Source organism: Aquarana catesbeiana, linkage group LG03 (genome assembly GCF_042186555.1).
Source record: "Aquarana catesbeiana isolate 2022-GZ linkage group LG03, ASM4218655v1, whole genome shotgun sequence".
NCBI lineage: Eukaryota > Metazoa > Chordata > Amphibia > Anura > Ranidae > Aquarana > Aquarana catesbeiana.
Window position 1 is genome coordinate 141,246,458 of NC_133326.1, and position 22,147 is coordinate 141,268,604.

Here is a 22,147-nt window from a genome sequence, read left to right on the forward strand (position 1 = left end):
GAACAGGGAGGCGGATTGGTGCGGTGGGACAATTACAGAAACAATGCACTGTGTGTCTCTCCATTCAGCAGCTGAAAGCCAGTTTATCTCCCTCTCCCTCCTGTTGGCTTTCAGCTGCTGGATGAAGCTGAAAGCTGAAAGCAGTGCTGCCTGTTTTCCTCTCCTGGAAAACAGAGGAATGTGTCAGGACACTGAGAGCGGGGGAAGGGGCTGGTGAATATGTAATTTACCGGTCCCTTCCTGGGGCTCTCCTAAAGCACAGGCACGTCTGAGAACTACCCAGGGATCCTTGGTGCATGGGGGGCCCTAGAAGTTTCCTCCCAGTAGTATTCTGGCAACAGTTCCCCTCCCTTTGGGCGGCTCTTTTGTTACAGGTCAGTTCCGTTATCTACCTCATGTCCAGCTGTCTTAATGCCTCTCTCCCTTCCCGGCATCTTCCTCCCTCCCTCAGCCACTATCCCATCCTGCTGCCTCTGACAGGCAGAGATAGACCTGATCCTCACACAGGTCTATCTCTGCCTGTCACACTGCCTCTCCCAGATCTTTGTTATCTCTTGCTCCCTTCTACCAGCCGGTTTGCAAACATCTAACAGCCTTGCTAATTTACAGCCTCTTCTTCAGCTGTCCGGAAATTATTTTCCTGACACTTCCCCAACAATAGTCCCTCACTAGTTCCCTCACTCCCCTCCCCCTCCCAGTCTTCTTCTCTGCAGACACTTCACCTTCACACAGGTGTGTTCTCCCCCCTATACACAAACACTGCAAATGGCTGGAATCCCCCATCCTGCACACCCCCTCAACACTTTATCTTTACTATTTGCTTTTATTATACCATGGCTATTCCTCACCAGCTGACAGTATTCTCCATGCCCATCCCTGACCATCCCTATCCAGTCCCCTTGGCACCCATCTATATGCCTCTCCTCCCATTCCCTCATGCCAGCACAAATCCTGCATCTTTTTTTTTTTTTTATTCCTATACAGACCAGGATTCCCCCAGTCTCACTCCAGTTCTCTACACATCCCCCATCTCCTGCCCACCTCTGCTCCCCCCCCCTTCCTTTTTCTCCCGTACCCTATGGTTCCCATCTCCATCTACCCCCCCCCCCCCCCCCCCCATTTTTTTCAGGGGCTATGGAAGAACCCTGAGGTGGAACATTTTATTACTGCTGCTGCTTGTGTGGGCGGGATGTGTACTGCACCAATCCCTGCTGACCGTCCTCTTCTATTCATCCCATATGATTGGCGCAGTACACATTCCACCCACACAAGCAGCAGCAGTAGTAACATGCTGCGCCTCCGGGTTCTTCCTTTACCCCTGCAAAGTACCAGAAGAGAGACAGAAACTCTGGAGGGGAAGGTAGAGGGGTAGTTGTCATTCCATTTGTAGATTTATCCCAGTGCCATCTTGCCCCCCCCCCATACTGTGGCCTCCTGCCCCCCCTGTACTATGCCATCCTGCCCCCCCCCCTTACTGTACCCTCCTGTTCCCGTACAGGTGCGTTTTATTCCATTTAGTTTTCTCACTTTGAACTGGTAATTTCATTCTATGTGGATGCTTGATGTTCACATATTTAAGGTTCTTTATAACAAGCGAGCATGCTCTACACTTATTCAGAATGGGGGTCATACAATGTATCCTTGGGTCTATTAAAACCTAAATAATCTGGGAACACACTCTTTCCAATGTAAGTGAATACTTGTGTTTGTGTCTATTATGCTTTGTAGGTAGAGTGGTGGGCTCCCACTTGAGGGGTCCCTCTCAAATTCTGTTACCCTCCATTCTTTACCTATGATAGGAGTGCTCAGAGTGAGCCATAGAGAGAAAGGACCATTGAATATGTGAGCCCATAGTTTTCTTTATCTTTTGGTAAGGTACCGATTGATATAAATGAATGATTTGGGGTGGGATATTCCTACCTTAAATTCAACATTTATTTCAAGGTGATGATGGTTTTTATACTTTTTATGAATGGTCAAATATTCTTCTATCTATTTATTATTCTTTTTCCTGTTTGTATATGGTTTAGTATTTATACATTAGAATAATCAATTTCTGTGAGATTATGAACAATATATATCATTTTTTCTTGATGTCCTGGAATGTTGACACAAGATGGCACTCATGAGTAACCATATATGTGGACATGATGGATAGTGGAATTATATATTGTACCAGTAGATGGCAATATTTCCACCTACATAAATAGTTCTGTGTTGATAGTTTCTCTAATTGTATATGGCTTTAACTGACCTAGATTTGAGCTCGTGGTGGGACGTGGAGGCATTACATGCCCCGTTGACCAAACCCCTCCGTTTGCCCTGATGGTGCAATGGGGGGATGACTTTGGTACAATGTCAGGCTTCAACTGTACGTCCCGCCATTACCACCCATGTGCAAAAATTTGGTGCATGTACGGTAGCATATTTGGCAGCGCCAGCTCCACAGCTGAATCAGCTGAGTGCTGGCATCACAGGAGGGCAATTTTGGCGCTATTCTCACACTATTTAAAGGAGGTTTTGAGTGCTGTCAGATGTGGATGTTTGGGGGCACTTTTCTATGACATAGTCAGGTTTTCATTTGGAACAGAACAAAAGGAATATGTTTGCAGGAAAACAAGGTATGTTTTATGGCATTTGTTGTTTCATTAAGCTGATATGGTTAAACCGGTTATCCTGGAATTTAAATAAGTATATCTCTTTATGTTATTCCAGATCTGTATACCGTGCTTATCATCCTGGTCATGGAAGTTTACCTTAGCCTGGTATCCTTAGATTGAACTGACACTGCTTGCAGGGCCGTCTTTAATATTGATTGGACCCCGGGCAAACATTTTCTTTGGGCCCCCCAATGCAATTTTGCTCTCCACCTGCTTTGAAACATACAGTAAATAGCAGCTAAACTCCAAATCAGTTTAGTGCAGCAGATCAGGCAGCAATTGTGATTGGTTGCCAGAGGTTAAAGCATATCATTACTGCTCACTGATTAGTTGCTAGAGGTTACAGCACATACTTTCTGCTTGCTGATTGGTTTTGGTTGCTAGAGGTTACTGCACATCATTACCGCTCACTCATTGGTTGCTGGGGCTGGGGGGGGAGGCAGTGGTGGTGGTGAGTGGTCGATTGGTATAAGTGGCATGGGGAGGGGGAGAATGGAGGGTGTGATCGGTGTAAGTGGGGGGTTAGAGAGAGAGAGAGGGTGAGCTGGGTAAGAGAGAAGGGCAAAAGGGGGGGTGGGTGAAAAAGAGGGGATGAGAGAGAGGGGGTGAGAGAGATAGAGAGGGGTGTGGGAGAAAGATGGGGTTGCTGATTTAACCTGGGGATTTTCTCTGGTTTTGTGAGAGGGGGAGTAGGAGAGAGGTAGAGAGAGAGAGAGAATTGGGTATATGAGAGAGGGGGGGTTGGGGATGAGAGAGATCGGGGGGATTTGGGATGAGAGAGAGGGGGGATTGGGGAATCAGATATGGGGGGGTTGGGGAATCAGAGAGAGAGGGGGTTGGGGGATGAGAAAGAGGGGGGGTTGGTGATGAGAGAGAGAGGGGGGATTGGGGATGAGAGAGATAGGGGGGTTGGGGATGAGAGAGAAAGGGGGGGGTTGGGGATGAGAGAGAGGGGATGAGAGAGATGGGGGGTTGGGGATGAGAGAGGGGGGATTGGGGATGAGAGAGAGGGGGGGTTGGGGATGAGAGAGGGGATTGGGGATGAGAGAGAGAGAGGGGGTGGGGATAAGAGAGGTGGGATTGGGGATGAGAGAGAGGGGGGGATGAGAGAGATAGGGGGGTTGGGGATGAGAGAGGAGGGATTGGGGATGAGAGGGGGGGTTTGGGGATGAGAGAGAAAGAGAGAGGGGATTGGGGGATAAGAGAGGGGGCCTGAGAGAGGGGATCGGGGATTAGAGAGGGGGGATTGGGGATGAGAAAGAGGGGATTGGGGATGAGAAAAAGAGGGAGGTTGAGAATGAGAGAGGGGTGAGAGGGGAGGATGAGAGAGAGGGGGCTTTAGACCTGGCTGCAGTCCCATTCTGTGCACCCCCTGTCACAGTCTGTGTATTGGTGTGTATGATGTCTGGTACCTCCTTCCAGAGAGGTAGAGAGAGAGAGAGAGAGAGAATTGGGTATATGAGAGAGGGGGGTTGGGGATGAGAGAGAGAGGGGGGATTGGGGGTGAGAGAGAGGGGGGATTGGGGAATCAGAGATGGGGGGGTTGGGGAATCCGAGAGAGGGGGGGTTGGGGAATCCGAGAGAGAGGGGGTTGGGGGATGAGAGAGAGGGGGGGGGTGATGAGAGAGAGGGGGGATTGGGGATGAGAGAGATAGGGGGGTTGGTGATGAGAGAGATAGGGGGGTTGGTGATGAGAGAGATAGGGGGGTTGGGGATGAGAGAGATAGGGGGGGTTGGGGATGAGAGAGATAGGGGGGGTTGGGGATGAGAGAGATAGGGGGGGTTGGGGATGAGAGAGGGGGGATTGGGGATGAGAGAGAGGGGGGGTTGGGGATGAGAGAGGGGATTGGGGATGAGAGAGAGAGGGGGGTTGGGGATGAGAGAGGTGGGATTGGGGATGAGAGAGAGGGGGGATGAGAGAGATAGGGGGGTTGGGGATGAGAGGGGAGGGATTGGGGATGAGAGGGGGGGATTGGGGATGAGAGAGAAAGAGAGAGGGGATTGGGGGATAAGAGAGGGGGCCTGAGAGAGGGGATTGGGGATAAGAGAGGGGGGATTGGGGATGAGAAAGAGGGGATTGGGGATGAGAAAGAGAGGGAGGTTGAGAATGAGAGAGGGGTGAGAGGGGAGGATGAGAGAGAGGGGGCTTTAGACCTGGCTGCAGTCCCATTCTGTGCACCCCCTTTCACAGTCTGTGTATTGGTGTGTATGATGTCTGATACCTCCTTCCATAGGACGTTCACGCTGGCCAGCAGCGGGCAGGGCCCTTCTCCTTCTGGGTGCTGAAGATGGGGGTGCTCTGCTCCTTCCAGCGGATACTTCCCAGACCGCGGACTGTCCCGTGTAGCACAAGCAGTCCCTGGCTGCATGCACCCCCCGCCGGTCCCCGAGGGGCCCGATTCGCCTGTCCTCTGAGCCATTGTCCGAGCTTGGAGAGGAGGTTGGAGGAATCCAGTCCCTGGGTGGCGCCACTGCATCGGGGTTGTGCCTGCCGCTCCTCACCTTCTGGTGGTCGGGAAGCTCTTTTTCCTACCGGGCTCTCGCTTCTCCTTGCTCCCGGTCCAGGACCACCCATGCCAAGGGGCTCAAGGAGCTGTTGCTTTGGGCCCTCAACAATGACAGGGCCCTGGGCAGCTGCCCCCTTTGCCCCGCGTTAAAGACGGCCCTGACTGCTTGTTAGGTATGTTTGGCTTATAAGTTTGCCCAGTGGCTTTCCTGCTATCTTTATGGAACAAAGAATATTATGGTGGTTCATTTCACTTTCATTCTATATTTTTTTTCTTTTTAGTGCCTGTTCTTGAATATTGAATAGCATTTGAAAATGTGTCTTTCCTTATGCATTGGACCTCCTCTTGGCTCATTTTGGTGAGGGTCTCCCCTCATTTGGGTTGATCTGCCTGCCCGTTTGCTGTTGGATGGACACCTGATTCACAGATAGTGCCTTGGTGAAAGTGCGTTATGCCCCTTTTTTGGGGGGTACCCCAGAATCAGTATATATTAAATGTAATGCCGCGTACACACGGGCGGACTTTTCGACCGGACTGATCCGACAGACTTTCCAACGGACTTTTAACGGACTTTTGAAGGACATCCGACGGACTTTTGAACGAACGGACTTGCCTACACACGATCACACCAAAGTCCAACGGATTCGTACGTGATGACGTACGACCAGGCTAAAATAAGGAAGTTGATAGCCAGTAGCCAATAGCTACCCTAGTATGGGTTTTCATCGGACTAGCATACAGACGAGCGGATTTTTCGACCAGACTCGAGTCCGTCGGACAAATTTGAAACATGTTCCAAATCTAAAGTCTGTCAGATTTTCGACCGAAAAAGACCGCTGCAGGTCCGATGGAGCCCACACAAGGTCAGATTGTCCGCCGTATTCGGTCCGTCGGACCAGTCCGGTCGAAAAGTCCGCCTGTTTATACACGGCATATGTGTTTATATCAAATGCATGCCATGATTTTCAATAAATAAATTTGTATATCTATGAATGTATATTATGTTTGTCTAGTTCTTTTACAGTATCTCTACTTACCCATCTGCCTTCCAAAAAAAAACCTGAAGAAGCCGAAAAGGTGAAATGTATTGGGTTGAGGTTGTCTCCTTGGTTCCATTTCCTCTGACTGATTCAATTTTGATATCCATGTTATATCTGATCAGATACCAAAGTGTTCATTCCTTTTGGAGACTAGGGGGAATGTATGGGTCTAGTAGTTAGATGCTGTTACATTATGTTATAACTAAGTGTCTTATGTTTCTTGAGACACATTTTAACAAATTCAATAAAGGTATGTTATAATTTTACATGGTATATAACTAGTTAGGGAGGTTTTCAGCACCTTTAAAGTCTCAACATTTTTTCACTTTGTGCATATTTCTACCCCGGTATGTGGTGGTGAGTTTTCAACTGTCAGAAGGTGGGGTACTCACTGAGGCCGACATGCAGAGAGCGGTTCACTCTCAACTGAGCGCACTTCACCCCCTGGAGATGGTACAGAGGGTGAATGGCGCAAAGAGGCATGAGCTACCAGCAGGCTGGCAGGACTTGCGTGAGGATCAGCGTGGGACTTGGTAGCTGTGCAGGAACAGGTAACTGGAGCTGGAGAGGCGAAGTCAGAACAGGTTGAGGGTCAAATACCAGAAGACAGTCTGTAAGCAGGCTGGAAGCCAAGGTAAATCCAGGATCACAGGCAGAGGGTCAAGGCACAGGAGACTGAAGGCAATCCAGGTCACAGGCAGAGGGTCAAGGCACAGGAGACTGAAGGTAATCCGGGTCACAGGCTGAGGGTCAAACACCAGAGAAGCAAGCAAAGTCCATTAAATAGGCCAGAGGTCAGGTCCATGAGAAGATCAAGGCAGGTTGAGGTCAATCCGGGTCACAACAGGTAATCAGCAAAACAGGAAGCAGGAGAAGGTACACAGGAAGCTGAAGACAAACCAGCAATTTGCCTGAGGGAGGAGGCAGCTTTTATAGGCAGCAAGGAGGTCACGTTATGCGTGTACTAGTGCGCATGTGCGTGCGCTGTTCATTGGGACAACGAACGTGTGTGCGCTGAAACGATGTTTCACCACAAATGCGCATGCGCCAAAGCTTTGTTCCGCCACGCAAGCATGCAGGGAAACAAAGGGACTGTCAGGATGGGTTCAGATTCCTTCTCTGACAGTGCCCCCCCCCCCCGAGGGGCGGCCTCCGGACGCCCAAACTGGACATTAACTACGGGTGTTCCTGATGGAAGGCTGGAGTCAAGCGTGGGGCGTGTAAGTTACCTTAGGGTTCCCAGGAATTGTCTTCAGGGGGATACCCCTTCCATTTGATTAGGTACTGGAGTTGTCTACCCCTCTTCCTGCAACTTAGTATGGATTCTACCTCAAACTCGCTTTCCCCATCAGTCTTGACTGGAGGAGGAGGAAGTTCCTCTCTTCCTGAGAAAGGACTGGGGACTACTGGTTTTAGCAGAGATGCGTGAAAAACTGGATATATCCTGTAGGAGTTGGGTAAGGCTAGTTCAAAGGCCACAGGGTTCACCATCCTTTTAATTTTGAAAGGCCCTATGAACTTTGGGCCCAGTTTTCGTGAAGGGAAAGATAACCTGAGGTTAGTGGTGGAAAGCCAGACCTCCTCGCCAATCTTGAAATCAGGGTTCTCCTTTCTTCCTTTATTATAATACTTCTTGTAGTTATCCTGTGCATAGTTTCCTGGATCTTCCAGATATTTAACTGGATAGATTTTACCCGGTCCTGGACAGTAGGGACTGAAATTTTCGGGAGTGGAATTCGGGAGAAAAGAAGGGTGAAATCTGAAATTTGCCCAAAAAGGTGTTTGATTGGTGGGTGAGTGTAAAGAATTGTTGTATGCAAATTCTGCATAGGGCAGGAGGGAGGACCAGTCATCTTGAGAACCGGAACAGAAACAGCGGAGATATTGCCCTAAGGTTTGGTTCGTCCTCTCCGTCTGGCCGTTGCTTTGGGGATGATATGCAGAGGAGAGACAAACCTTGATTTCCAATGCTTTACAGAGCTCCTTTCAAAACTTAGAGGTAAATTGGACACCTCTATCTGAGACGATGCAGTCAGGTACCCTATGGAGCCTTGTTATCTCTTTGATGAAGATATTGGTTGTATCTAGAGCGGAAGGAGTGCCTACCATGGGCAAAAAGTGTGCCATCTTTGAGAGACGGTCCACGATGACCAGGATAGTAGTGAAACCTCCCGAGGGTGGTAAGTCAACAATAAAGTCCATCGAAACCTCTGCCCATGGTCGTTTCGGGACGGGCAAAGGCCTCAGCAGCCCCCAGAATTTAGTATTAGATGTAATTCTTACAGTCCCACCTCCAACCTGGTCACCAAAAAGAACGGGAAATCAACTCGGAGGTCTTTTGCATCCCGAAATGACATGCCAGTTTGTGGTCTTGGAAGGTTTTCAAAGTTAGAGGTCCTATTTCCCTTGGGACAAAAATTTTATTCTGGGCCCGTATCAGATCATCTGCGTCAGTACAGTGACTAGATGCCAATTTGATAGTCATCAGATTTGAGTGAGCAACAAAAAATTTTGAGGGGGTAAAATGGTACCAGGTTCCGTTGACTGAGGAGATTCAGGGAGCATCTGGGAGTGTGCGTTTGCTTTCCCATTCTTGGAACCAGGTCTGTATGTAATGTGGAAATTGAATCAGGACAAAAAAAGTGCCCACGAGCTTGTCTGGGTCTTAAGCGCTTAGCTGTCCTGAGGTATTCCAGATTTTTGTGGTCGGTGAAGATCATGACAGAATGGGACGCACCACCTCCAGCAGATATCTCCACTCCTCCAGGGCGAACTTAATGGCCAACAACTCCTGGTCTCCTACGTCGTAGTTCCTTTCTGGGAGACTTAGTTTCAGGGAAACAAAGGCTACGGAATGAAGGAGGGCCTTGGGACCCCGTCTTTGGGAGAGAATGGCTCCAGTAGCTGTCTCTGATGCATCCACCTCCAGCACAAATGGCAGAGCTGGGTCTGGATGCTGTAAGATTGGTGCGGAGATTAAAAGGGCCTTTAATTTGATAAATGCGTCCTGTGCCTCTGGGGACCACTGGAAACGGTTGTGCTGATAGGTTAGCTGGGTAATGGGTGCGACAATGGAAGAGAAGCCAGTGATAAATCTTTTGTAAAAGTTAGCGAAACTGGTGAATTGCTGCACTCCCTTCTTATCCACCGAGGCTGGCCACTCCTGGATCGCCTTGACCCTTTGTGGGTTCATCACGACCCCTTTGGTGGAGATGATGAATCCCAAGAATTGAATAACAGTTTTTTCCAATTCACATTTCTCGGCTTTAAGATATAGCTTGTGTTTCCTGAGAATTGAGAGGACTTTTTTCACGTGGACCTGGTGCAGTTCAATGGTGGCAGAGAAGATAAGGATGTTATCTAGGTAGACCACTAAGAAGTCATCGAGATATTGTTACTAGATGTTGAAAAAGTGGCCGTGGCATTGCACAGCCCAAATGGCATCACTAGATACTCATAGTGTCCAAACCTGGATCTGAAGGCGGTCTTCCATTCGTCCCCGGCTCGGATTCGAATGAGGTTATAGGCACCTCGTAGGTCTAGTTTAGAGAAGATCCGGGCTGTGCGGAAACGCTGAAATAATTCTGGAATGAGTGGAAGTGGATAACGGTTTTTAATGGTTATTTTGTTAAGTTCTCTGTAATCGATGAAAGGCCTTAGAGACCCATCTTTTTTTTCCACAAAGAAGATACCGGCTCCAGCCGGTGAAGAAGATGGACGAATAAAACCTTTCTCCAGGTTTTCATCAATGTACGTTTTAAGGGCCTTTAACTCAGTCTCGGACAAGGGAAATATTCGGTCATAGGGAATCTCTAAGCCAGGTAACAGATCGATGGGGCAGTCATAGGACTGGAGAGGAGGCAAACAGTCAACTTTTTTCTTGTCAAAGATGTCTTTGAACTCGAGGTACACTGGAGGAACATGCTGAAGGTTATCAGGTACTGGTGCTATGGTTAGGCAGGGGGCTGGAGCTGGAACTAAGCAGTGCTGGGAGCAGTATATGGAGGAGAAGGAGATCTCTTTCTTACTCCAGTCGATTTGAGGATCATGAGCCTGCAGCCACAGGAGTCCCAAGATGATGGGGAACATAGGGGAACAGATGATGTTGAAGCGTAGGAACCCCTGGTGGCCGGAGTCCGTGATGGTAAGAATGGGTCCTGTTTACTGTGAGACAGGTCCGGAACAAGGAAGGGACCCATCAGCCAGAAGGACTTGAAGATTTAGTTTTTTTAGGCAGGAGTGGAATGAGCAGTCTTTGAGCAAGTGCAGAGTCCAAAAAACAGCTACAGGCCCCGGAGCCAATTATGGCCGGTAGGCGGATTTCCTTTTCCGCTAGCTGTAGGGAGACAAAGAGCGTGACCTAAGTCTGAGATAAATCTGCGTTTTGAAAGTTCGTAATAAATCGTGAACCAGACTTACTGGGCCTCACGGGGCAGTTGCGGAGGAAATGACCTGTTCCCCCACAATATAAACATAGATTGGCTTGGCGTCTTTGTTGTCTCTCTTCAGAGGTGAGAGGAGAACGGACTAGTCCAAGCTGCATTGGTTCAGCTTCTGGAACAGGGATGCCTGAGGGAGCCAGAAGTGGTGGATGGATGGGAGAAGGTTTTGGGAGCATCCAACTGGGTCGAGGAGCCTGGAAGCGCTCAGTATGTTGCTCCCGCATGCGTCTGTCCCACTTAGTGGCCGTTTGAATTAAGTCCTCCAAGGTGGCTGGGGTCTCAATCCGGACCAGCTCGTCTTTAAGAGCTTCCGACAAACCCTAGCGATAATGGTATTTAAGAGCAGGTTCGTTCCAACCAGTGTCTGCTGACCATTTGCGAAATTCAACTGTGTAGTCCTCCGCCAGCCTTCTCCCCTGGGGCAAGGTATGGAGAATGGCTTCGGCTGTAGCAGTGCATTGTGGATCATCATATAATTGAGCCATGGCTTCAAAAAAAGTGTCCATAGAGTTTAGCAAAGGACTTCTCTGCTCCATTAGGCTATGGGCCCAGGCTTGCGGTTCTTCGGCCAATGAGGAGATTATGAATCCAACTTTCACAATGTCGGTAGAAAAAGTCCTAGGAATTCATTGAGTAGTTGTTAATGATTCTTACTCTGAATGGTCTAAGGTTATTAGTGGTGTACCCCAAGGTTCAGTGCTGGGACCCTTACTTTTTAATATCTTTATAAATGCAATGCCAAGCATGCAATGCCAAGCTGCGGTTTCCAAAGCGAGCAAAGTCCTTTCTTGTATTAAGAGAGGCATGGACTCCAGAGAGAGAGAGATAATTTTGCCCCCAAATCATTAGTAAGACCTCATCTGGAATATGCAGTACAGTTTTGAGCACCAGTTCTCAAAAAGGATATCGGGAACTGGAGAAAGTGCAGAGAAGGGCAACCAAACTGATAAGAGTCATGGAGGAGCTCAGCTATGAGGAAAGATTAGAGGAACTGAATTTATTCACTCTTGAGAAGAGGAGAATAAGGGGGGATATGTCAACATGTTCAAATATATAACGGGTCCATATAGTGAACTTGGTGTTGAGATATTCTCTTTATGGTCAACACAGAGGACACGGGGGCACTCTTTACATCTAGAGGAAAAGAGATTTCATCTCCAAATACGGAAAGGTTTCTTCACAGTAAGAGCTGTGAAAATGTGGAATAGACTCCCGCCAGAGGTGGTTCTGGCCAGTTAAGTAGATTGCTTTAAGAAAGGCCTGGATACTTTCCTAAATGTACATAATATAACTGGGTACTAACATTTATAGGTAAAGTTGATCCAGGGAAAATCCGATTTCCTCTTGGGGAATCAGGAAGGAATTTTTTCCCCCGATGTATGTAAATTGAAGCATGCTCTGCTGGGGTTTTTTGCCTTCCTCTGGATCAACTGTGGGTATAGAATTGGGTATATTGGATTGTACGATATTTTTTATTTTATTTTATTTTATTTTTTTTTAATGGTTGAACTGGATGGACTTGTGTCTTTTTGCAACCTGACTAACTATGTAACTATATAATAAAAGGTATCCCATAAGGGATTTCATCCCCTGTAACACGGGGGGGGGGGTGATATACATACTGCAGTGCCCTTGTGGCCTGCAATATGTAGGATGAACAACCTGAACCCTAGTAAAAAAGACTACAATATTAATTTACAATATTAAGATCTTTAGCCAATAGACAGCCTTCTATTGGCCATAGAATCTGCCCACTGAAGGGGAGAGTGGACCTTGTTGTGGAACTAGTACTTCAGCTTCCCCATCAGGCTTCACCGGCTGCAGCATCACTAGTTGCTAGGAGGTCAATAGCCTCAATAATAACCACTGAAAAGAAAGAAGGTAGTGGCGACAAATATGCCGCTCTGCTACAATGCGTACAGGAACAGGGCACTTTGCCTGTCTCTGTATACCAAGTTAGATTTGGTCTTAATTACCTACAGTTTTGTAATCCACAAACTGGAGGTAATTTTTTTACCTTAAGTGCATTAATAGTGGCAGAAAACTGTCACAAGTGCTTTATTGAACACCCTGAATGTGTCCTAATTTTTCTCAATGTATTAAAACAAAGATCCAACAGGTCTACAATTTAGAAAGACAGCAAAAATATTGGACAAGAGAACAGATATGATTTAAATTGTGTAATTTTAATTATGATATTGATATTAGGATGTTCTGTATAGAGCTTTTTAATTACTGTGACCAATATTAGTAACACTTTCCAATACAGATACTCTTGTTTAACTTGTTTAATGACTTACCTGTTTAACGACCGCTCTGACTTATGACCAGCTCTCCCCACCCAAACGACGTGCTGTACATCATTGTATTGTACAGTATAGTACAGAAATTTTCGTTTGTGTTCTGTACTTATGCAAATTACGACCTGATCATTGGAACAGAACCTTGTCTTTAAGTGAGGAAAGCCTGTACACATAAACACAATAGGTATGGCCGAAGCATCACTAGAGTGTGGGCCTTTGACAAAAGTCTATGAGTGCAACACATAGGTTATAGTCAAAGTGACATCATCACACATGTAGGATGAGGTAGGACGTGTGTTTGAAGACACAGTAGCAACATCACCTAAACTCAGTGCTAGTATGAGAGGCAGGATAAGGAGCACTGTATAATGAGATTGGTTTTAATTATTTTTACGTTTTTAAATAAACTATCACATGATGGAAAGCACTGTGGATCTACTTGTTGTGTCTGGGAGGTGGATTTTGGGCACAAGAGTATATTTAGACCTTCTTATTTTTTTTTCCATCCAAGAAGGTGAGCATAATATTTGGTTGTTTTAAGCACACATATGTATACACTGTGGAATTGCATAAAGTGTATCATAGAAGGTTGGAGTTACCAAGGACAGAGTGATGTGCGTTGGAGTGGATTATATATTGTGGCAAAAAAAGCACTACTGCAATTAAAGGATTGCACAACAAGGGGCATTATTGCACTTTCAGCTGGAGTATTTGCATAGTCAATTTAGAGCAATTTAATGTGTACATTTAAGGTTTATTTTTGCAAATATTATTAATGGGGTGATTATTGAGTTTATTTAGAGAAATTGGATGGGTTTCTAGAGCTGCACCTAACAAGAGCATACGATATGCAAACAATGGTTGGTTAAATCCATAAGTGCTTTTTCACAAATTCCCTTTATACTTACTTTGCAAATAACAAATGCAGTCAGTTAGAAGTTGGAGGAGATATTTAGTATAGTGCCATGCATTTGGTAGTTCAATTTTATATTTTTATATCAGTCTGTACATCAGATCAAAAAAGTGGGACAACTAAAGGGGAGCAGTGGGATTTGATGGTGGTGTGAACCTACCCTCAGCCTGGATTTCATTTGCAACACTCCACAGAAACTGCCCTCCTAAAACTTACTAACAACTTACAAACTCCTAAAACCAGTGGTCACTACTCTGCACACTTACTCATAGACCTCTTTACTACATTTGATACAGTTGACCACCCCCTCCTCCTCAAAAACTCTGTTCCCTTGGCCTTCATGACTCTGCTGTTTGTTATGGGGCGTACACACGGTCGGACTTTTCGGCTACAAAAGTCCGACAGCCCGTCCGACAAACTTTCGACGGACTTTTGGCGGACTTGCGGCGGACTTTCTAACGAATGGACTTGCCTACATATGATCACACAAAAGTCAGACGGATTCGTACATGATGACGTACACCGGACTAAAATAAGGAAGTTGATAGCCAGTAGCCAATAGCTGCCCTAGCGTGGGTTTTTGTCCGTTGGACTAGCATACAGACGAGCGGATTTCTGGGTCCGGCGGAGTTACGACGTAAAGATTTGAAGCAAGTTCCAAATCTAAAGTCCGTCAGATTTGCGACTGGAAAAGTCCGCTGAAAGTCCGCTGAAGCCCACACACGATCGGATTGTCCGCCAGATTTGGTCCATCGGCGTCGGTCGGACTTTTGTAGCCGAAAAGTCCGACCGTGTGTACGCCCCATTAGTCTTCCTCTTACTTATCTCACTGCACCTATACCACACTTACAACTTTACCTCTTCTTCTCCTCTTCCTCTTTCTGTCAGGGGCCCCCAAGGTTCCATCCTTGGATCTCTTCTATACTCTATCTACCCCACCTCCTTGGGTCAGCTGATAGCCTTCCATGGCTTCTGATATTATTATTATACAGGATTTATACAGCGCTGACAGTTTAGACAGCACTTTACAACTTGAGGGTAACAACTTGATATCATTTTGATGCTGACCACACCCAAACCTATCTTTCTACACCTCAGCCCACCTCATCAGTCTCTTTGCACATCACTAATATACTAATGGACCTACTGGTATGGAGGTTTTAACATTTCCTCAAACTCAATCTTTCCAAAACTGAGCTCATAATATCCCCCCCAGCCCCCCTCCAAGCCCCCTCCCCACCCACCGTGCTCCCTCCCCTGACTTCTCCATAAAAATAAATAATACAACTATGAATCCATCATCCCTGCATGGTGGGATGCTAGTGTATTCCCTGATTATGAATTCTCCTCTTGACCCCACATCCAATCACTATCCAAATCTTGCTGCCTCAACGTTCATAACATCTCCATGATTTTCTCCTTCTTAGCCAATGATACCACAAAGTTACTAATTCACTCCCTGGTTATCTCCTGCCTCAACAATTGCAATCTCTTCCTTGTTGGCCTACCTTTACATAGTCTATCCCCCCTTCAGTACATCATAAATGCTGCTGTCAGACTCATCCACCTTACCAACCGCTTGGTGTCTGCTATTCCTGTCTGTCATTGGTTTCTGCTCACTCAGCTAATAAAATTCAAGACACCAATGGCAAACTACAAAGTCACCCATAACTCTACCTTAAGTTACACCAACCTCGTCTCAAAATACCAACCAAACCATTCTCTTCACCTCTCCCAAGACCTTCTGCTTTCTAGCTCTCTTGTCAGCGCCTCAAAAAAAGTAAAATGAAAATCAGATAACATTAAAAGAACATACCTGGCACTGTTATACATATTATACAGAGGACCACTGAATTCCAATGTCCAATATGTGTGGAAAACATCTTAAATATCACCTGAGGATGAAAGATGCATGAAATTCAATATAATTACAGTTACCCTATAGCAATAGAGTCACCAAACTTATTTTTAAGAAAATATGTTTTCAAGTAAGAACAACACTGATTAAGGTGAAAAAAAAATAACAATGATCTTGTTAACTATGTAACTAGAAGGAGCAGCCCTGCGATAAGGGTTGGTGTTTTGTTGTTGCTTCACTGAAATAAATATGTTCACATTTACAACACATAATTGGTTAAATGTTTTGCATAATGAAACTAAAAATGGCAATAAATCAAAGTTCACAGCAATAACTCATGTTACACTTTGTTCTTTACACTATGCCTGTGGTAAATATATTATAAAACCATGTAATTTTCAGTTTCAGTGAATACTCTGAACAGATTTTTTTAAGGAATAATTCTTGTAAGCAACTTTGGTAGCTATTATTTTCTACTTATATGGTCCGCTTCCAGAGTGAATGTGCTAATAGTGACCTTTCTTTTGTTTGTGTAGCAGAGATGTGTTGTTATACCACTGGTTAGGGCTGTATATTTAGTATTGGATTTATTGTGTGGGGGTGTACAGACATTATGTTGCTGGCAATATAAAGGTATCAACACTGCCTCGGAAATTGTTAGAGTATAGGTCAGTCCTGATAGGCTGACTGAAGCTAGACATAGGTGGATTGAAATTCAGCATGTTCAACAGGGACCAGACAAATTTTAGTTCGTATGTGGCTGCTCCCACTTTGCAGAAGCTGATTTAACGATTGACTTCTGTTGAACAGGTTTGTTGGAAAAAATTTCTCGATCAGCAGCTTGTTGCTAGGTGCATAGCTCCCAACTGTCCCTGATTTTGAGGGACTGTCCCTGATTTGGAGCAATGTCCCTCTGTCCCTCATTCCTCCTCATTTGTCCCTCATTTTGGTCTGATCTATATAGTTGTATATAAAATGCACTGTTTATCTTTCAAAAAGTGTCTCCCAGTGCTAAACCTTTCATCCAATTTATAAATGGCTGCATCTGTAAATTTCAAAAGCCAATATAAAAGAATAGTAGTGGTAAAAAAAAACACAAGTGGGTTTTAATTATCCTTTTTTGGGGTTAATTCTCCTTAAAGGGGGCGTGGCATGGGGGTGTGTCCTATGCCTACATACTATTGCTAGTAGGTGTCCATCATTCCCATCTCAAAAAGTTGCAAGGTATGCAGGTGTAGTTTATGCTCCAGTCTATAGGTGGCAGTGTGTTATTGCACCACTGAGCAGAGGAATATTTTTCTTCCGCAGACTCTGTAGGGGTCCCCAGGGAAGCAGTGGTCTGATTGGACACTGTGGGGGTCATTTACTATAGCGCTATGGCGCTAATTCGCGCAAATTGCCGCAAATTAGCGCTAATTCGCGGCAATTTAGCGCGAATTAGCGCTAATAGTGCTAATTCGCGCTAAAACGGTATTCACTATAGCACTGGTGAGAAATTTCTCCCAAAATCTAATTTACTATAGCTCCCTGAATCTAAATAGTGCCCAAACCCTTACTCTGCTAAAACCTAGAGAATTGCACATGGAAATAATGTTTAGAACATGATATAATTGTCTAAATGGTATTGAAATATGCAGTATATTATTTAAAGATTATCTGCTTTTAAACTGTGTGAAAAAGTGATTTCTACACTGAAATATCTTTAAAAGTCTGAAAAGTGAAAAATTCCCCGTTTTGGACAACTAGGTGCCAACACAACTGAGCATGCTCAGACCTGAAAATAACTCTCATTTTATCTCCAGTGTCTTTTTTACCTGGAGCTATAGTAAATACCAAAATGAGAGCTAATTAGAGAACATTTTTTGGGAGTTAAAATCTGCTCTAATTTAGTCCAAATGAAGTTTCAGTCACTGATTCTAAATGGAACAATTCTAACTTTCACAAAAAAACCTTTTAATGTTGAGATGAAATGTATCTTTCTGTGAAATAAATATTCCTTTGCAACATTATTGCTTCTACTTAAAATATTTTGATTTCAAGAATGCTACAATGTGGAATGTTTTGATAAAATATATTTTTCTCTGTCACTTTCACTTGTTAGGCTCGGTTCACACTGGAGCGACTTGGGATCCGACTTGTACGCCCTCAAGTCGCCCCAAGTCGCCCCAGAAATAGTTTCAATGGGAGTGAACGCTAGCGTCTTAATAGACGCTACTGAAGTCGCTCCGACTTCAGAGCGTACTCCCTGTACTACTTTGATCCGACTTGGTAGGCGACCTGTACCATAGAAATCAATGGAAGTCGCCTCCAAGTCGGATCTCTCTGTAAAGTCAAGCGACTTTGCAGGGAAAACCCCTCCCTCCCCCCCTCCCTCCAGAGAGCTGATTGGCCACAGGCGAAGTCGCCTGTCATGAAGGCAACTTCAAGTCGCCTTGTAATTTGCTGAAGTCGCGCTGAAGCCGCGTTGAAGACGCGGTACAAAGTCGCGCTGAAGTCGTGTTGCCCCAGTGTGAACCGACCCTTACTCTTCATCTCACAACAATCTTTACCCCAAGCTCACACAGGTGTCTTTATAATCCACAAACAATACCATTGCTGATGCAAATTTAAAATGAATCACATTTTTTTGTGCTTTTTATTATTTCCAAATATTCATAATTTGAGCCCAAAAAATGTGATATGTGTACCAACATCAGAAAGCAAAATGTAATTCCCAAAAATTTGAGGGTAATATTTTACTCTCACCCACAAAAAAACACCAAATATCACAGAATAAATCAAGAAGAATAACTCTTGAGTAATGTAATTCCATCACTTGTATGTCCAAAGAAATGCAGTATTTATGTGTAGTTATGTGTAGTGTGGTCTCACACGTGGCAGCTCCGTGGCTTAGAGGTTAGAACTTCTGCTTAGTATCCCTGAGGGTATGGGTTCAAATCCCAACCATGTTACTGCATGTGGAGAAGTTGTCTCATCTCCCAGGTCCTATAATTATGTCTAAATGTAGTAGTTATGTGTAGGAGGGTTCCACCACCATTGTAAGTCTTTTCCAGATACACTATGTAGCCAAAAGTATTGGGACACCTGCCTTTACACACACATGAACTTTAATGGCAGCCCAGTCTTAGTCCGTAGGGTTAAAATTTGATTTGGTCCACTCTTTGCAGCTAGAACAGCTTCTGGGAAGGCTGTCCACAAGGTTTAGTGTGCCTATGGGAATGTTTGATCATTCTTCCAGAAGTGCATTTGTGAGGCCAGGCACTGATGTTGGATGAGAAGGCCTGGCTCGCAGTCTCTACTCTAATTCAGCCAAAGGGTGTTCTATCGGGTTGAGGCCAGGACTCTGTGCAGGCCAGTCAAGTTTCCCCACCCCAAACTTGCTCATCCATGTCTTTATGGACCTTGCTTTGTGCACTGGTGTGCAAACATGTTGGAACAGGAAGGGGCTTTCCCCAAACTGTTCACACAAAGTTGGGAGCATGAAATTGTCCAAAATATCTTGGTATGCTGATGCCTTAAGAGTTCACTTAACTGGAACTAAGAGGCCAAGCCCAACCCCTGAAAAACAACCCCACATCATAATTACCCCTTCACCAAATCATTTGGACCAGTGCACAAAGCAAGGTCCATAAAGACATGGATGAGTGATTTTGGGGTGGAGGAACTTGACTGGCCTGCACAGAGTCCTGACCTCAACACAACAGAACACCTTGGGGATGAATTAGAGAGGAGACTGTAGGTCAGGCCTTCTCGTCCAACATCAGTGCCTGCCCTCACAAATGCACTTGGAAGAATGGTCAAACATTTCCATAGACACACTCCTAAACCTTGTGGACAAAAAGAGTTGAAGCTGTTATAGCTGCAAAGGGTGGGCCAAATGAGTTTTGAACCCAATACTAATACTGGGATGCCATTACAGTTCATGTGCGTTTAAAGGCAGGCATCCCAATACTTAGGCCAATATATTGTATATTGCTTGTGACACTGAGCATGGCTATGGACTTAGGGCTGGTTCACACCACAGAGATGCAGAGAACATGTGTGGGGCTGCCTGGTGGGTAAGTGGGTAGCAGTTCTGTCTAGCAGCACCTGGGATGTTGGTGCAATTCCCCAACATGCTAATCCTTGTGTTGAAGTTTATATGTTATCCCTGTGTGGGTTTCTCACCACAATCCAAAGACATGCTGGCATGTTATTTGTCTCCTGTCGAAATAGGTTCTAATGTAAGAATATTAATTTTGGACTTTATATTAGAAGCTCATTGCAGCCAGGGACTGATGTTAATGTTTATTAGCACTAATCATGCTCAGGGACTTGGACAATTCAAATTTTAGGGTTTACACTGCACGGGTACATATGCTTAGAAAACTGTTGCTTTGTTTATGTGGATGCAAATGGACTTCTTTGTCCTGTAGTTGGAGATTTGATGCACATAGCCAAGGGCTAACAGAGTTGCGAACACTATTATGTGTTCCTGCCCATCAGGTGCAATCACTTTAGACATACATGAAGAGACAGATTGAAAGATACTGGTGGGCGTGTACTTCTATTGGGTGTGTCAGTGTGCTAACAATACAACCTCTCTTATATAAAGGCCTGCAGTAGGGGGTTCATTTGGCCTGAGAAGGTCAGGTTTTTTGCTGTGATTTGTGGGGGAGAAGGAATGAAATTGGGAGATTTGATGAAATTCTTGTGCATTTTTTCAATCAAAAGTGGGTTTATGTGGCCATGCTGTCAATGTTGTGTGTGTATTGTTCCTGTCTGATCATGCAAACATCATTTGGAAGCATCTGCTGACCTACTCTTTTTTTTTTTTATCTCGTTTAATCGTGTACACCGAAATGCAGCTTCCAGCAGAACATGGTCACCAATGTATGTATGTGTGGATTGTGGGCTGGTGGTGGGTGTTTTGAATAAGTCTTTTGTAATATTATGTGGGAATGCTTTGTAAGAATGACTGTTAAGTATGTTTCTATAAACTTGCAGATAACAATGTGATGTGTTGCCCATTATACACAGAAATTAAAGCTGTGTCCACTCTAAGGTTTTGTCTAATTTTAGATTGTAAGCTCCTATGAGCAGGGCCCTTAAAATCCCATTGCTAAATGTAGCACCATATATCCTGTCCAAAATGTTTTTGAAGCTAGTAAATTAATGTAATTTTTTTGTTTTTCTGCTGGTAAAATAAAAGTACGTTATTGAGCCTTGTTGTGGTTTTGGTTTTTTTTTTCTTCTACTTTCTTCTCTTTAGTTTGTGGGTGGTGGTTTTGGGAAAGTGCAATATCTCTTATATTTTATTTCAATATGTATTTGTGCACCAAAAAACTAATCTCTTTGCCCTGGTTCACATTGATGCTACTTTGAAATCGCGCTACTTCACTTGAAGTAGCACGATTTCAAAGTAGCAAGGTCAGTGTGATTTTAGGTGCTACTTGATAGACATCCATGTGGCTTCATACACAAATGTCTATTGAAGTCGCACCAGAAATCTGCAAAAGTAGTGCAGGAACTACTTTAGCAAATTGGTGCGGTGCCACAAAAAAATGATGCATCAATTGGAACAGTGCCATTGCTGCCAATAGTCATGCGATTTGATCTCTCAAATTGCATGAAAAATTGCTCCAATGTAAACCTAGGCTTCTGCACACCTGCAAGTAAATGATAAAGGTAGAATCTTTATATATAACAGCTGTGGAGAATTGCAGGTAATGAATTCAGCTGGTGGATAGGCAGTGTTTGTGTCAGCTTTAGTTCACATTGGTGCGATTTGACATGTCAAAGCGGTGACAATTGCACTGTTTTAATTGGTGTGACTTTGGGGTGCGATTTGTATTGATATCAGTGCAGAAACCTGCACAGATGTCTCTGAAATTGCCCCTGCAGTCAGGACTGACATGCGGGAATGAAAGTGTGTGATTTCAGCTGAACGATTTCCTCCTGCTGCTAACCCAGGGACACCATTTCTTATCGAATGCCTTTAAATATCATAAGTAGAAATACAAATTTGCATATCTGAAAATAAACAAAAATAATAAAATTCTAATAGTTCACCTAGAAGTCCCTGTGCTGGTCAATAGGGATGAGCCGAACACCCCCCGGTTCGGTTCGCACCAGAACCCGCGAACGGACCGAAAGTTCGCACGAACGTTAGAACCCCATTGACGTCTATGGGACTCGAACGTTCGAAATCAAAAGTGCTCATTTTAAAGGCTAATTTGCATGGTATTGTCCTAAAAAGGGTTTGGGGACCCGGGTCCTACCCCAGGGGACATGTATCAATGCAAAAAAAACTTTTAAAAACGGCCGTTTTTTCGGGAGCAGTGATTTTAATGATGCTTAAAGTAAAAAAAAAAAAGTGAAATATTCCTTTAAATATCGTACCTGGGGGGTGTCTATAGTATGCCTGTAAAGTGACGCGTGTTTC

The 22,147-nt window shown here is 44.9% G+C and overlaps 1 protein-coding gene across 1 annotated transcript in view; it reads right to left on the reverse strand.

Annotated features, from left to right (window-relative positions):
- Positions 1 to 22,147, reverse strand: part of LOC141134479 (NACHT, LRR and PYD domains-containing protein 1 homolog) — an 86,860-nt gene that overhangs the window by 42,593 nt on the left and 22,120 nt on the right. Inside the window, exon 2 of the mRNA XM_073624003.1 lies at positions 15,682 to 15,760. Within this exon, the coding sequence (XP_073480104.1) occupies positions 15,682 to 15,748 (67 nt within the window). The 5' untranslated portion in view covers positions 15,749 to 15,760. The remainder of the gene's footprint in view (positions 1 to 15,681; positions 15,761 to 22,147) is intronic.